Raw genomic sequence first — 14,285 nt, forward strand, 5'->3', positions numbered from 1 at the left:
CAGTACCAGAAGGAGTAGAAGTACTGGCTGTCCTTTTCCATCCTGTCAGGGTGGATCATTTATTACCGCTCTCTCTGGACCACTTCACTACGACTACTGTATGTGCTACTGCTGAGCTTGTGTTACCAGTGGAAAGTAAAATGACACAGTTTGCTTTAGGCTGCAGTAACTTGTAAAAATCCTCCTGTGGGGCGAATCACATATTTGGATTCAGAGTTGAGATGCCAACTTTGGCTAAAAATTGAACCTTTTAATTTGTTTTTTTTTCCTCTCGCCAAAATGAGAGCCCGGTTTAGTGTTTGATGTGGTATTGCCATGGAAACAACAGGTGTTATCGCCTGTGCACTGTATTTTTACACATTGCGTATTTGTATGTAATGCATTTTTGGGGTTTTGCAGCAAAATTTAGATTTTCGGCAGGAATGTGTATCATTTTTTGTATCATTCTTTTTTTATGGATAGCATTTCTAACACAGTATGGAGGGTTTTTCTTCAAAATGTCCTAATTTAGACAGATTATAGAATGTGTGCATATACTGTATATAGAATATATTAAAACATTTGTAAAATATTGTATTTTTTATATCCTGTACATTTTTAGGGCAAAATATTGGATTTCACATTAAAATTTAGCTTTTCCTTCAAGGAAATCATTCATATCATTTTTTGTTGTTTTTCATACTTATGGGTAGCCTTTTGTGACACAGGGTTTTTTTTCAAAATGTAAGATTTTTTTTAGGCAGATTAAAGATTGCTTTTGGCAAATTGAAGCAACTGTACTGTTTTTGTTGCAAAATATGTAACCCCCCCCAAAAAACCCCACAATACTTAAATAATAAAATTAAATTTAATAATAAAATTTAAAAACCAATAATAAAGAATGTTTTTAATAAAATATAAAATATGTATTAAAAATCTGAATATATATATATATATAACATTATAAAAAAATAAAGAATATTATATAAAATTCCTCAAAAATATCATTTTTAAAATACGTTTTAAAGGCAAAATTTGTGATTTTGCATCAAAATATAGCTTTTCTGGCAGGAATGTGTATCCTTCTTTACAGTTTTTGGTGGTGATGGATAGCCTTTTATGACACAATATTCTAAAAAATTGGGGGGAAATTGAAGGAAAACTGCACTATTTTTTCATTTTTGCAAAAAACATTTTAAAATACAATATAATATATTAATATATAAAATATTTTTTTTAATTAGAATGTATAGAAATATTATATTATTATTTTAAAATAAACTATAATATCTAAATATATAAAATATGTATACAAAATCAGAATATATGGAACAAACTATTATATAATATTCTAATATTATATTTACATTTTAGGACAAAATATAACATTTTGCAGCAAAATTTAACTTGAGAAATATGAAACAAACAATAGAATGTAGCTTATGCACATCCTTTTTGTGCCTTTTGTTTAAACAACATATCGGTGTGGATTTTTGGCAAAATTTGTCACTTTTTTGTCTTTTTGCAGCATTTTCAAAGCAAAGTACTGCATTCTCATTGCGAAATATAACGTTTGTGCCGGGAAATACGGCGTTTTTCTCAGAAAATTCAAAGCTTTTGTTCAAATGTTCCTGCACACGGTCAAACAATCGATTTTGTATGAAATGCAAATTTCTTTTTGGTGGAATATCAATTTCTACATATTGTTGCTTGAAATGAAACTACACGTTTCAGCCAGATTTACAAAACAAAGACATGCTCGCGTGTGTGTCTGGGGATAACTGTTGCCAGGATTCAAGCGGTCGCATGAATGAAAAGTAATTGTAATGACAAGAAAAGTGGGCGCCAGCGCGGCCTCACCTGTGTGAGATGGCAGATAGCGTTTAAGCTGCTCCATTCCACGGCGACTATTGTTCCCGCTTCTTCCTTTCAATACGACACATCCCATTAGGAGGCCTTTGAATGGGGCTGAGAAAGGCCACTTCATCCTGGAGGGAGACGCCTTTGTGTGTGTGGCCCTCGCACCAATAACACAGGTGGGAATTAAAAAATGCCGTTTTTAGAGAGGAGGCTAAAAAAAGACTGTGGGAATAGTTTTTATCATCCTGTTGAAGGCCACTGCTGCTTTAAGCATATCATTTCATAGCCAGTGCCATGTTCATTAGTATATCTGCCAGGTCGACGTCGCTAAAGGTCAGCGATGACCCTTCTTGACAAGCTTACGTAGCCACTAGCTCCAAACGCCACACACGCACACACATTTTTTTCATTTTAGTGGACATGAGTGAGAGCGATTGTGTGTTTGTGCAACACCCACTTCATGCCCTTATCATAATTAACAACAGGGCAACCTTTGTGCTCCACTCTCATTCATTACAACATTGACAACCGTCTTTTAGAACACACTCGAATTATTGCAGTAATCCTGCTTGCGTGTGTGTGTGCGTGTGTGGGTGCGTGTTTGCGTGTGAACATGTTCTGGATGAGCCTGTTGCCACCAACAGTTCATGTTCAAGCAACTAAACCGTAATTATAGTACATATACTCATTTTGAGGCCAAATATAGCCTTTTTGTGGCATAAGATTGTGGTTTAGTGACACCATGTCGCATTTTTATAAGAAAATATTGTGCTTTTAAGGCACCATATTGAATTTTGTGTCATAGCAATAAGTTCGTGTGGCACGTTCTTACATTTTGTGGCAAAATATTGTCTTTTCATGACACCACATTGCATTTTTACAACAAATTATTGTTGTTTTCATGGCGCAAAATTCCCGTAAAGTTCTCGTAGCTGAACATTGCATTTTGTGGCACAATGTTGTGGTTTAGTGAAAATGTGTTGCATATTGATGACAAAATATTGTTTTCATGGCACAATATTCAATTTTGTGTGTAATATAAATGCTTTCTTGTGGCGCTTTTATGACAAAATATCGCATTTTATGGGAAAATATTGGTGTCGTGGCACAATATAACATTTGATGGCACTCACATGTGTTATCAAGGCACAGTATAGCATATTGGTAACAAATTATTGTGGTTTCACTGAACAATATAGCATTTGTGGAATATAGGTGGGTTTTCATGGTACAGTATTGCATTGTGTGGCCAAAGAAATCAAGTATTGTGGTTTCATGGTACAATATAACATTCTGTGGGAAAATATTGCTTTTTTGTGGCATTACATTGTGTTTTCAAAGTACACTGTTGGATTTTGTGGCACAATGTTGTGGTTTCATGGGGCAACACGGCATCTTTCGTCAAAATATTGCATGTTTGTAACAAAATATTGTGGTTTCATGGTACAAAATAGCATTCTGTGGCAAATATTGCTTTTTTAGTGGCATAACATTATGTTTTCATAACACACTGTTGCTTTTTATGGCACAATGCTGTGTTTTCATGACACAACATTGCATCCTGTGTCAAAATATTGCATGTTTGTAACAAAATATTATGGTTTCATAGTACAGTATCGCATCCTGTGTCAAAATATTGCATGTTTGTAACAAAATATTATGGTTTCATAGTACAGTATCGCATCCTGTGTCAAAATATTGCATGTTTGTAACAAAATATTGTGGTTTCATGTTACAATGTAGCATTCTGCGTCAAAATATTGCTTTTTCAGTGGCATAACGTTGTGTTTTTGTGGCGCTCAATTGGATTTTGTGGCAGAAAATTGTTTTCACGGCACAACATGGCAACTTGCGTGAAAATACTGCATTTTGTGTCAAAATATTGTGCTTTCAGCATCCTCCCTCCGATACAACATTCTTGCATCACAATGTAGCATTTTAATTGCATGATAGTGTTGCTTTGGCAAAATAAAGCATTTCTCTACCTGATCTTGTGACAGATTTTAGCTTTCTTGTGATGAATGTAACCTTATAGAGCATTTTCGGGGCAAATCATGGTGCTTCTTGTTGCCAGATATTGTTTTTCTATGTCCAAATACATGCTCTTCAAACCAAAGTGTGAAATATAACATCCATGCAGTGAATTATGACATCAGGGATGTAGATTATTATTGCACAAGCACACTTTTTGTTTAATGGCGCACTGGTAATGGTATTATCAAGTTTGAATAGTTGTGTGAGGCAACAAGTGCGTACGATTAGACAGCTCCCTTGAATTGTTCTCAGCCGCTAAAGTCTAATTATCTGCTGACCTCTTATTTATTCATGGTGTTTTTCCAGGATAGCTGTGCTTGTGAGCATTTGCCGGTCTGTTGCACATCAGTGTGCGGCGTGTGCACGCCGTGTGAATGCATGGGTGTGTTTGGAAGGACTCTGGCGGCCTGGCTTCTTTAGCGAGTGATGAAATAATCATGAGAGCTCAGGAGGCCGCAATGGCTAGTGCATGCAGTGGGGTTATTGTCACACTAGCGGATGGGAATAAAAGCCAAATATGCTAATAATTTAAAAAAGCCTGTCTAAGTGCTTGAAGGAGGCTGAAGTGGTCTGAGTGTTGAACGCTATTCTGAGGGGTCAGGCTAAGTGCTGGAAGTGTTGAGCTCAGCTTTTTCCGCTCAGCATCAATAAGTCAGCTCGAAAAGCTGCAAAACATGTCACTCACCCTCTTGTAGAGCCAACAGCTCCATTGAGGTTTTCACTTTACATGTGCTGCTTCAATGTTACATTTTGTTTGCAGTAGAATAGCACAGTTTTGTAGCCAAATAAAAGAAAAATGCAATTTTTGTGGTGTATGTAATGTACAGTAGTGGTTCATGATAACAGACACAGTCTCCATGGCAAATTATAGCATTTTCATGCAAATATTTACCATTTTGTGGCAAAATGCAGCGTCCTTGAGGATGAAAACAGCATTGAATGTTGTCACTTCTAGTACAAAGTCATTTGTATGCCTTTGCATGTCAATTTCATAGCATTTTGTAAAAGAATAACCATTTTATGGCATTTTGTGACATAACATAACTTCATTGTGCCCAAATGTAGCATGTAGTAGCCAAATCTCTCAATTTCATGCTAAATATAGCATTGACCATTCCTGTCAACATTTGCATTTGAAAATAAGGGACATTTTCTGGAAAGTAAGGGAAATTGATGGAAATTCTGGCTTTCCCACTAGAATTGAAAGGTCAAATATGGGGTAAAATACTGGAAACTATTAAAACAGGAGGGCAGAGAGAAAGGAGGGCAAAATACGTGACCTTCCTGAGGAAAACGGAAGGCTGACAAGTGATTAACACTTGCACTTCCCTTGCAGAATATAGTGCTTTTCTGACCAAATATAGTCTTGAGGCAACAAGTCAAAGCATTTTTGTTGCAAAATATATGGTTTTGTGACACTGTATTGCATTTTTATAAGGAAATATTGTGTTTTCATGGGACAATATCACACATTGTGTCATCATTATGGTACAGCATTGCATTGTGTGACAAAATATTGTGAAATCGCGGCCCAATCTAGCCTTTTATGGGAAAATCTTGGTTTTGTGGCACAGTATAGCATTTTGTGGCACTCAAATGTGTTATCATGGCACAGCAAAGATTTGGTTATTTGGCAACTTATCTTTTGTATGTTAATGTAGCTGCATTTAGTGGTGGAATGCTGCATTTCTGCAGCAAAAAGCTTAGTTTTTTGTTCCAAAAATAGGGGTTTGTGGCAGGATATTGCCTTTTTGCAGCAAAATATAGAATTGTCTTTGCACAACCGCAATAGCGTTTCAATGGTGTTGCTTTCAGAGGCTGTAAGTAACTTTTTGAGTTCAAAATTGAGTATTTGTGTGACTTTATGACATAAATATATTCTCCAAACAGTATTTTAGCTTTACATGCTATTTAACAAAACCTCTTGCATTTATAATGAATCCATAAGACAAGAGTTTAGTATGGTCTTCTTTTTTTTTAATCTTTGCAATCTCTTTTGGTACAAAAAAAATGTCATGCAGCATTTATGTTTTGTGTTTTCCAAAGTGCAAAACAGATTCCAGGAAAGACTTAATAACACACGAAATGCATGCCAAACAAGGAGCAGCGTCACTCCACAAAGAGTGAGAGCTTATAAACGTGCAACGTTTGTACAGGTGTGGCTGTATTTGCACATATAAGTCAAGAAAAATACATTTTGAAAGAGAATACCTATACGCTCCCTACATGAGAAAGTTGACTGCAAAAAAATCACAATCATGCTTTTGGAGAGTTTCATTAAACATTCATTAAAATATAATTACCCAAAGTACAAAAGCAAAACGAACATGAGGTAACAGCTTGTAAACATTTTTCGTCACTTTTGTTCAAGTTGGCATGTTTTAAAAACTTCACCCCAAAGACATGGAGCCACGCGTAAACGTGTTGGCTTCTTTTACGCACAAGCTTTACGCACAATCCTACTTTGGAGTTTTGGAAGGGAAGTGTGACCTTGTTGCATATCTAATCTTCACTGAGGGGGGAAACTTGGAGGAAATCTTGAATAAGTTCATGCAGATACAGATCCCCCCCAGCGTCAGCACCAGCCAGCGCCACGTGTCTCTCTAGCTGAGCCCGATCATCCCGGTCTCCACGTCCTTGGAGGACCGGCGCTCCTTCACCAGGAAGTTGATCATGCTCTCGGATTTGATCATCAGGTTGCAGCCCAGGAAGAAGACCCCGAAGACCACCGTGAGCGACAGCACGCACAGCACGGCGATCTGCACCACCCGCATCACCAGCAGTTTGCGCTCCTCCTGCAGCAGCACCAGCGACCCGCTGCCGTCCACGGTCACCGCCTGCTCGCTGCCGTTGCCGGAGTAGGTGGCCAGAGTGCCCGCCAGGGTCCGACTCCCGTTGAGCAGCGCGCCCTGGGTCGCGTCGAGGATGGAGGAGGCGTTCATGGCTCCTCGGCGGCGGATCCACTCGGAAGAAGAGAAAAAGCTGCCAAACTTGGCCTCATGTGACCGCTGCCTCGCTCAGAATTCCGGAAGAAGCAGACGTGGAGCTCCTGTGTGGTCCTGCAGATCTTTAGAGGCTTGGAAGAAGTTTGGTCCGTAAAGACCACATGGGTGCGCAGAAACACCGCATGGATGCACGTTCAGCGTGCGCGTCCTGCTGACTTTTCTTGGGTCTTCTTAAACGAGCGTGCAAGGTGTAATAAGAGACTGTGCGTGGGCTCCCCCCCACCACCACCACAACCAGCAGCCCTCCTTTTGCGCCTAGTCTGTGGTGCGTTTTAAAGTCATGATGAGCTCCCCACGGACTCAGCAGTAATCTCCAGACAGGTATAGCCACTCAGGCACCCTCAAAATAAACCACAATAGGCCATGCAGACAGGGAAATTAAATATGACATTGGCTGAAATCTTCACTTAAGGTTGTTTTTTTTAAATATGGGATCATAAATATTCAGGGGGCAGCACAATAGCCTCCCAGTCTAGAATTCTGGGTTCAAATCTCCATAGAAACATCTGTGTGGAGTTTTCATGTTCTGCGGGTACTCTGGTTTCCTCCCACGTCTCAAAGGCATGCATTTGAGTTTCACTGTAGACTTTAAAGGGTCCCTGGCAACTTTGCTTAAATATGTTGGATATTGTTTGTAAATATGTTCTACTTTGTTCGATTTTTGAAAGCGAATGGTAAATTTGCAAAAATTACATTTATAGTTCATGGCACCAGTCGTGGTGAACTAGCTCTCGCAGCTCAGCCTCATTTCCAGAAATGATGTCATCGGGGTGACACCTCTCAGCTAAAGCAGAGCAAGCAAATGCTTCTTGATAGATCGTCGACTTGATTCAGTTTATTTTTCATCAAAATAGCAGTCATGCCAAAATGTTGTGTTGCTGCTGGATGTTCATAGTGCCCGAGTGATACCGTAATTTTGTTTCCTTTTCTAAAAGACGAAGGTTGAAGACAACAATGGACGAAGTTAGTGCAGAGAACTAGAGACAGATGGACGTCCACCTCGAGTTGTGTCCTTTTCAGTCATTGAAGGAACACCTTTACAAGAAGCCCTTCGCTTGAAAGTACGGTATGAATGCATTTTGAAAAAGAATGCTATTCCGCCGGCACACAGAAAAAAAAAACAAGACAACGACTAACGAGCACTATGTCAAAGTTGGCACAAGAGAGTAAGTCATGTCTTGTTTACATCATGTCTTCTAAACACCATTCCCCATAGCAACACGGCTGCAAAGCGTTATACATGATATATAAAGTACTTTTGACAGCGATATGTTTACTGTGGGGGCGGCGGCGAACATTCATTGTGGACTTGAGGCCATATGTACATTAAAACAGGCCCTCAAAAACCCTTCACGCTCATTAAGAAGCAGATTTAAAACAAATCTACACTTACCATTCTGTGTTTTGAAGGCAACCAATCTTCATCTCATGTCTTAAGGCTTAAGTTCCTGTTCTGCAAGTTCTCAGTTTCATCTCTAAATGTTTCTTCCTCCTCAAACTATTGACAAATTGTTCACATCTTCTCTACAATCACTGTAAACATCCTGTGTCTTCTACACCACCGTGTTTGTTTGCCTCAGAGATATTATCCCGGTGATGTCACTTCCGGAAATGACACTGAGCTGCGAGCTAAAATAATATATAACATATTTAAGCAAGGTTGATTAATCATATCAAGGACCCTTTAAATTGTCTGTAGGTGTGAATGCTTGGTTGGCTATATGTGCTCTGTGATTGACTGGCAGCCAGTCCTGGGTGAACCCCGCCTCTCATCCTAGAAATCCACTGGAATAGCTCAACAGCTCAATCTAATGACCTTAAAGAGGACAAGTGCTACAGATAATGGATGAATGGGTAAATATTGCCATTTTGTTGTGTGCTGGTGTCCCACAGGACACTCATTTGTGCACATCAATATGTGCCTACAAGCCTGGCTATAGTATGGATCCAGACATACATTAAAGGATCAATAAATATAGGAAAAAACAATGTTTGACTGGTCGCTATACCTTACAAAATCCTGCCTTGGAGTTAATAACTCAACAGTCCTGTCGCTGTGTGTAACATTTTCACCATCTCAGTCAAGTAATTGAGTTAACCAAAGCAAAGGCCCACAAACGACACTATTTTTGTATTGGATCTGGTTAGATTGTGTACCTAATGAATTGGCAGCTGAGTTGGTTGCTGTGGAAACGGCCGCTGCTATCAGTCAGGCGAGTTATAAGTCAGACATGAAAACATGAATTAATAAAGTGTGATTGAGCAAACATTTATCAGGGTTATTGGCTCTGGCTGTTGTCTCCCCAACCGTCGCTTCTCTCCCAAGCTTCCTTTACACTTGATTGAAATATGATGGGCGTAACTATTGCAGCTTGTTGTTATGGAGTAGTGAAATCCCCGCAACCTGATCCGCCAGGAAACGTGAGCCACAGACAAACGACAAAACCATCTTTATTAGTATTAACGCACAAAGTTGTCATCAGAACGCCTTCCTTCATGTCAGGTTTCTTTTCATGAGGAATCTTCATGCTTGCTTTAGCCTCAAGACCAGCAGGATGCTTAACGAGGTTTGAAGACCACACGTAGATTTAGGAGACTAATTGAACTTTTAATGAGGAGGGACCACATTGACATGAATGGTCTTTTAGTATGCTGGTAAACCTCACTCCCTGACGCCTTAAGAGTCGTGCTGGATGTTGTGTTGACAGCTTTTACTCAATGTCTAGTGCTCTTGATTCTCATGTGGTGGAGAGTGGTTTGAGCCCTGTGTGTCCACAGGAGCTGCCCAGACGAGTTACACAGGTGTGTTCAAAGTCACTAGGGATAGGTACTGATATTCGGTATCATAATCGTACCGGTGCCGACGTAAACGGTTAGGAACCAGACAGGTGGTCTTCGGTTTGCATCACTCCGTGCTACAGCGGTCCCATAAATTCATTAATAACTGCAGTTTGATCCAACAACACGAGACTTGCTCAAGAACTACTTAGAGGGGAAGAATACACTACTATATGTGCGGCTTGTGCCGCTTCCTGACTCTCAACACTGGACTGCCGTGACCAGGAATGAGCCGGTTCCCTGTTTTAATGTATACCATTGTATGAAAAACTCACTGTTTCAAAACCACTAAATTTGTCCGTCATACCGTTCCTGCGATATGAGAGAAAGTGGAGGTGGAAATGTTATTCCTCGCAGTCGGAACTGGGATTCAATGTGTTGAAACCACTGGCGTGTGCTGTGTTGCCAGAACTCGGGCATAGATAGCACCGGCGTTCGCTGCCTCGTTAGCACCGAGTGGCGCTGGGACAACCGCGTAGTTGTTGCCGTTGTCGGTCGACTTATTACTCACGTCAAGGGTCACCAACTGTGGAGATGTGATTCAGAAGACACGAGTCGAGGATAAGTAGCATGAACTCTCCACAAAACAAGCAACAACTATTTAACAACATCTCAGTTGCTAACAACAATCACAAGACCCAGAAACAAAAGTTTGCGGAAACATTTATTTGCATTTTGATTTGTTTTTTGTTGAGAAAATAAGAAAATATTTATTGTGTTGTGACTTGAGTTGCCACAGTGGCCTGCATTGAGAACTGCATTTAAATGTTTTATTATTTATTTCTAAGTAATTCAGTTATATTTTGTTATTGGAGCCAAAGAGAGGAAGAGAGAAAAGAGGAAGATGTTGACCTTGTTGCTACATCGAGTCTTTGGGAACACATCTTCAATGAAGGTAAAAGTAACCTTAAATGTTCATTTTTTCTTTTCATTTGTCATTTACGTACAAAACTATAATTGTAAAACAATGAAATGTGTTTTGTGTTCACATTTTGAGAGTCAACCTTTGATGACATCACGGACGAGCGACGCAGATGACTCCAGCGGTTCCAGTTGCCATTTTGTTAGCTCGCTACGGATGCTAAGAAGGACACATTTTGTGATAAAAATACTTAAAGAACACAGTTGGACTCACGCAGTGTATTAATAACACCAAAAGACGCGCACCATATTGTACTCTTGGCAAAATTTGTGCATACATTTTTGACCAAAAAACATGCTAACTGAGGTTCCACTGTAGTTGTTTCTCTTTTGAAATTGAAAACATAAAGGCGTAACTAGTGTGCAGAGTGCAACACACTTTTTCACTTGCTTTTTGAGTTTCTCTAGTCTTTTGAATTAACAAAAAATAGAGAAAGAACTCAAATTTAGAAAGACACTCACTATTGTATCTCTCACTTTCATTCAGTATCTATGCTGCAACATCCCCAAAGTACATGTAAAGTACAGCATTTGCTGTACTTTTACTCTATTTAAAGACTGTATCATCATGGCAGCTCACCTTTTGAAAAGAAGACTGCTCAATGACCTTTTGCGCATTAATTATATATATATATTTTAAACACACGCTCTTCTTGGAATGATACAGAGTGGCTGTCATATTAATCAGCAAAGGCCATGACTCCCCATTTGGGGAATCTCCTAACGCTTCCAGGTGACACATGCTCACTGGGATGTAAACACCTCTCTGCTTTGCTCCTCATCTGATTTATTAAGCACTGCTTTAACTTTGCGGCTTTACCTGTAGCTAATTAATTTACCGCATGCAAATCAATAATCCAAGTCTGTTTATAGCGTTGATCCTCATGTAAATCCCTTAAATAAGCAACACGTTATTAATGAAGTGTTGCTAAATCCTTGAAAAATGATGTGAACATTGAAAATCTGCTGCACAGGTCAAGAACCTTTTGTTGAAACTCTACCTGTCGTATGCTTTGAAGGTTCCTTTCAAGGAGTCCAAACTATACGAAGACATATTCATAAGGATGTTGCTTCACGTGCGGGTGCATCCAGACGCCGATGTGAGAGTCAGACTTGTTTCCAAGCAACAGTGGACCTCCGGGAGTTCGGTGACAGATGGTTGGTGAAGTTATTTTGGTTCCGAGGAGATGATGAGGGGGGGCAACAGGGGTGCTCGGACAGGGGTGTGTGTGTGGTGGGGAAACATAGGCACTTAATGTGGGGGAATTGGCAGCCTAGCAACGCAAACTAAGCAAAGACATCCTTAGTAGGGGAGGGCTTTGACCCTAATAAAGGATCAACCCCACAGGTGTAGTGCCGTTTGTGTTTGTGTGTGTGTGCGTGTGTGTGTGTGTGTGCACATGCTAAATGTACAATATCTGACAAACGTGAATACAGCCCTCAGTATTTCACACTATGTTACAGTATATTTTTAAGGGACGATACGGTATAAAGTAAACTTGGATATACTTTAGAGTAGTTTGTGTGCAGCTTGTAAAGAAGTATCGATTTACTATCCACTGAAAATTAGTCAGGACGCATCCGTCCATCACGGTGTGGTGTTGCACGAGTGCTATTGGCACGGGGAGAGCGGCGGTTCTTTGCGGGAAATACTGGCCGTTTGGCTACCATGCGGACATGTTCACTGTGAGGCGTACGCACTTACGTTGCCAGTTATTTAGACTATAATGGATGCGTGTTGACGGGTTTTCAGTGGATAGTATAGCTATCCTGCGATGCAAGCTGAACACTGACTACTCTAAATCCAACTTGACTTTCTATAGAAGGTATTGTCCAGAGAAACCAGATGGCTCTACTCATTTTTGCCAGATTTCTTCTCGTTACTTCTATTTCTTTGCATACCAGCAGGTGGCGGCAGTCAGCACTGATATCTTGCTGCTCATCGTCAGGACTATTTTGGTATGTTTGGTAAGTTTGTTAATATTAGACACAGCCCCCGTACGCTTCAGCCCTCAACAGGACATCACAAGCGAGCAAAGACAATAACGTGACAGTTGCAACCTCACTTTCGCTCAGTTTGGAGTGTTGGGACTTGGGGAGATAATTGCTGGAGAAATCTTGTAATATTGTTCAAACCCAAAACGCACAAATGATCATTTTGTTTGCACAAAACGGCACAAATGAAAACAAAAGGAATAAGGAGAATTTTGTTTTCATTCCGAGCCTATTGGGGGCTGATGATGTCATTACCTGGTTGTGTAATTAGTCAGTATGACAGCACAAACGGTCATTTTAATTGGACAACACAAACACAGCCCACACAAATGTGACTATTCTGGTTCCTTTTGTAGCAAATGGGGGGGGCTGGGTGAACTTTGATTGACCTATTAAATAATCTGTAATAATTCAAAAACGAAAGAAACACAAACTTTCATTTGAATTGCACAAAACAGCACAAACGTAGCACAAACAAATGGGACTGTTTTTCCATTTATTGTATGGTGACCGTATTAGGAGCTCAAATCCACGGCGGTCGGAAGTCAACATGAATGGACATGCCGACTCAGGGGCGCGGGTGTGTGGGAGGCTGCATTTTATCAGCTTCACCACCGCTTGACACCCCCCCGGTATTTTTATGAAAACGTGGTCTCTTGTGGTTTCAACCAAACACTGCTGTTGTCTGCAGGTGATTGGCTCTGAGTGAGAAGCTTAAGAGGCTCCACACAGATCTATAACATAGGTCAAGACCCCCTCCTCCCCTCCAGCCCATACTCCCTCCTCCTCACTCCGCCTGTCTTGTCCAGTCTTAATTGGCTGCCGTCTGACCCAGCATGGCTCTTCATTCACGATAACTGGTGCTGTGCTCTTCCGGAAAGGCCACTCCGCTGTGGGGAAGGAGAGGCCACAAAAGGCTGCACTGCCAATAGATCCACGCCCGTCAATGCAGCCGTCTGATGACACATACACAAACACACGCACGCATGCACACACACACACACACACACACACACACACACACACACTGAATGCTGGCACAACAGTTGACTATTATTGCTCGTCGACTTATTCCTCTATTTCTGTCGTGTCTTCTGGCAGTGGTAACTTAGCAACCATCCAGTGAGCACGAGAGGGGGCCTTGGATAAAAGATTCAATAAATGCACTGATAAGAAACATCATTGTATGCTTTCTGAACAATATAGCACACAAACACACACACACACACACACACACACACACACACACACATAGACACAAAGTTCAAGCCTTCAGGGCAAACTGGGCTTTTATCGCACTTTCTGTCTTACTTTGTTGACTTTTTGGGTTTGTTTTGCTCTCCAGGGTAGCGTGTTTAGATGCCACTTCTCCACAAAAGACTTCTTTTTAAGAAAAGAAGACGTAATTGGCACTACTAACTCTCAGAAGACGCTGCGCCTTCAACTGACACTGATCACAAACTACATTCATTGATCAGCATGTTTTAAAATGATGCCTCCTGTTATGAGTCTCGCCGCTAGGGGTCCTTCTAGCCCAAGTTCCTTCTACATAAAACATCTTTCAAAAGTTGATCCCCTGTTCATTGATTGAGCTCATCCATGAGTCTTTCTTCGACTTTGCAGTTTTTTTTGTGATTGCGACACGAACGTGTT

General features: G+C 40.4%; 1 protein-coding gene across 1 annotated transcript; it reads right to left on the minus strand.

Annotated features, from left to right (window-relative positions):
- Positions 1-5,843: 5,843 nt before the first annotated feature.
- rprml (reprimo-like) lies at positions 5,844-7,363 on the minus strand. Its single transcript, XM_054759280.1, has one exon. It carries the CDS (start codon positions 6,813-6,815, stop codon positions 6,477-6,479), a length of 339 nt encoding a protein of 112 aa, XP_054615255.1. The 5' UTR covers positions 6,816-7,363; the 3' UTR covers positions 5,844-6,476.
- Between the last annotated feature and the right edge of the window lie 6,922 nt (positions 7,364-14,285).

Source organism: Dunckerocampus dactyliophorus, chromosome 18 (genome assembly GCF_027744805.1).
Source record: "Dunckerocampus dactyliophorus isolate RoL2022-P2 chromosome 18, RoL_Ddac_1.1, whole genome shotgun sequence".
Taxonomy (NCBI): Eukaryota; Metazoa; Chordata; class Actinopteri; order Syngnathiformes; family Syngnathidae; genus Dunckerocampus; species Dunckerocampus dactyliophorus.

Bases quoted from the DNA above. Each gene is read 5' to 3' on its own strand.
- rprml (XM_054759280.1), bottom strand. From the start codon at position 6,815: ATGAACGCCTCCTCCATCCTCGACGCGACCCAGGGCGCGCTGCTCAAC.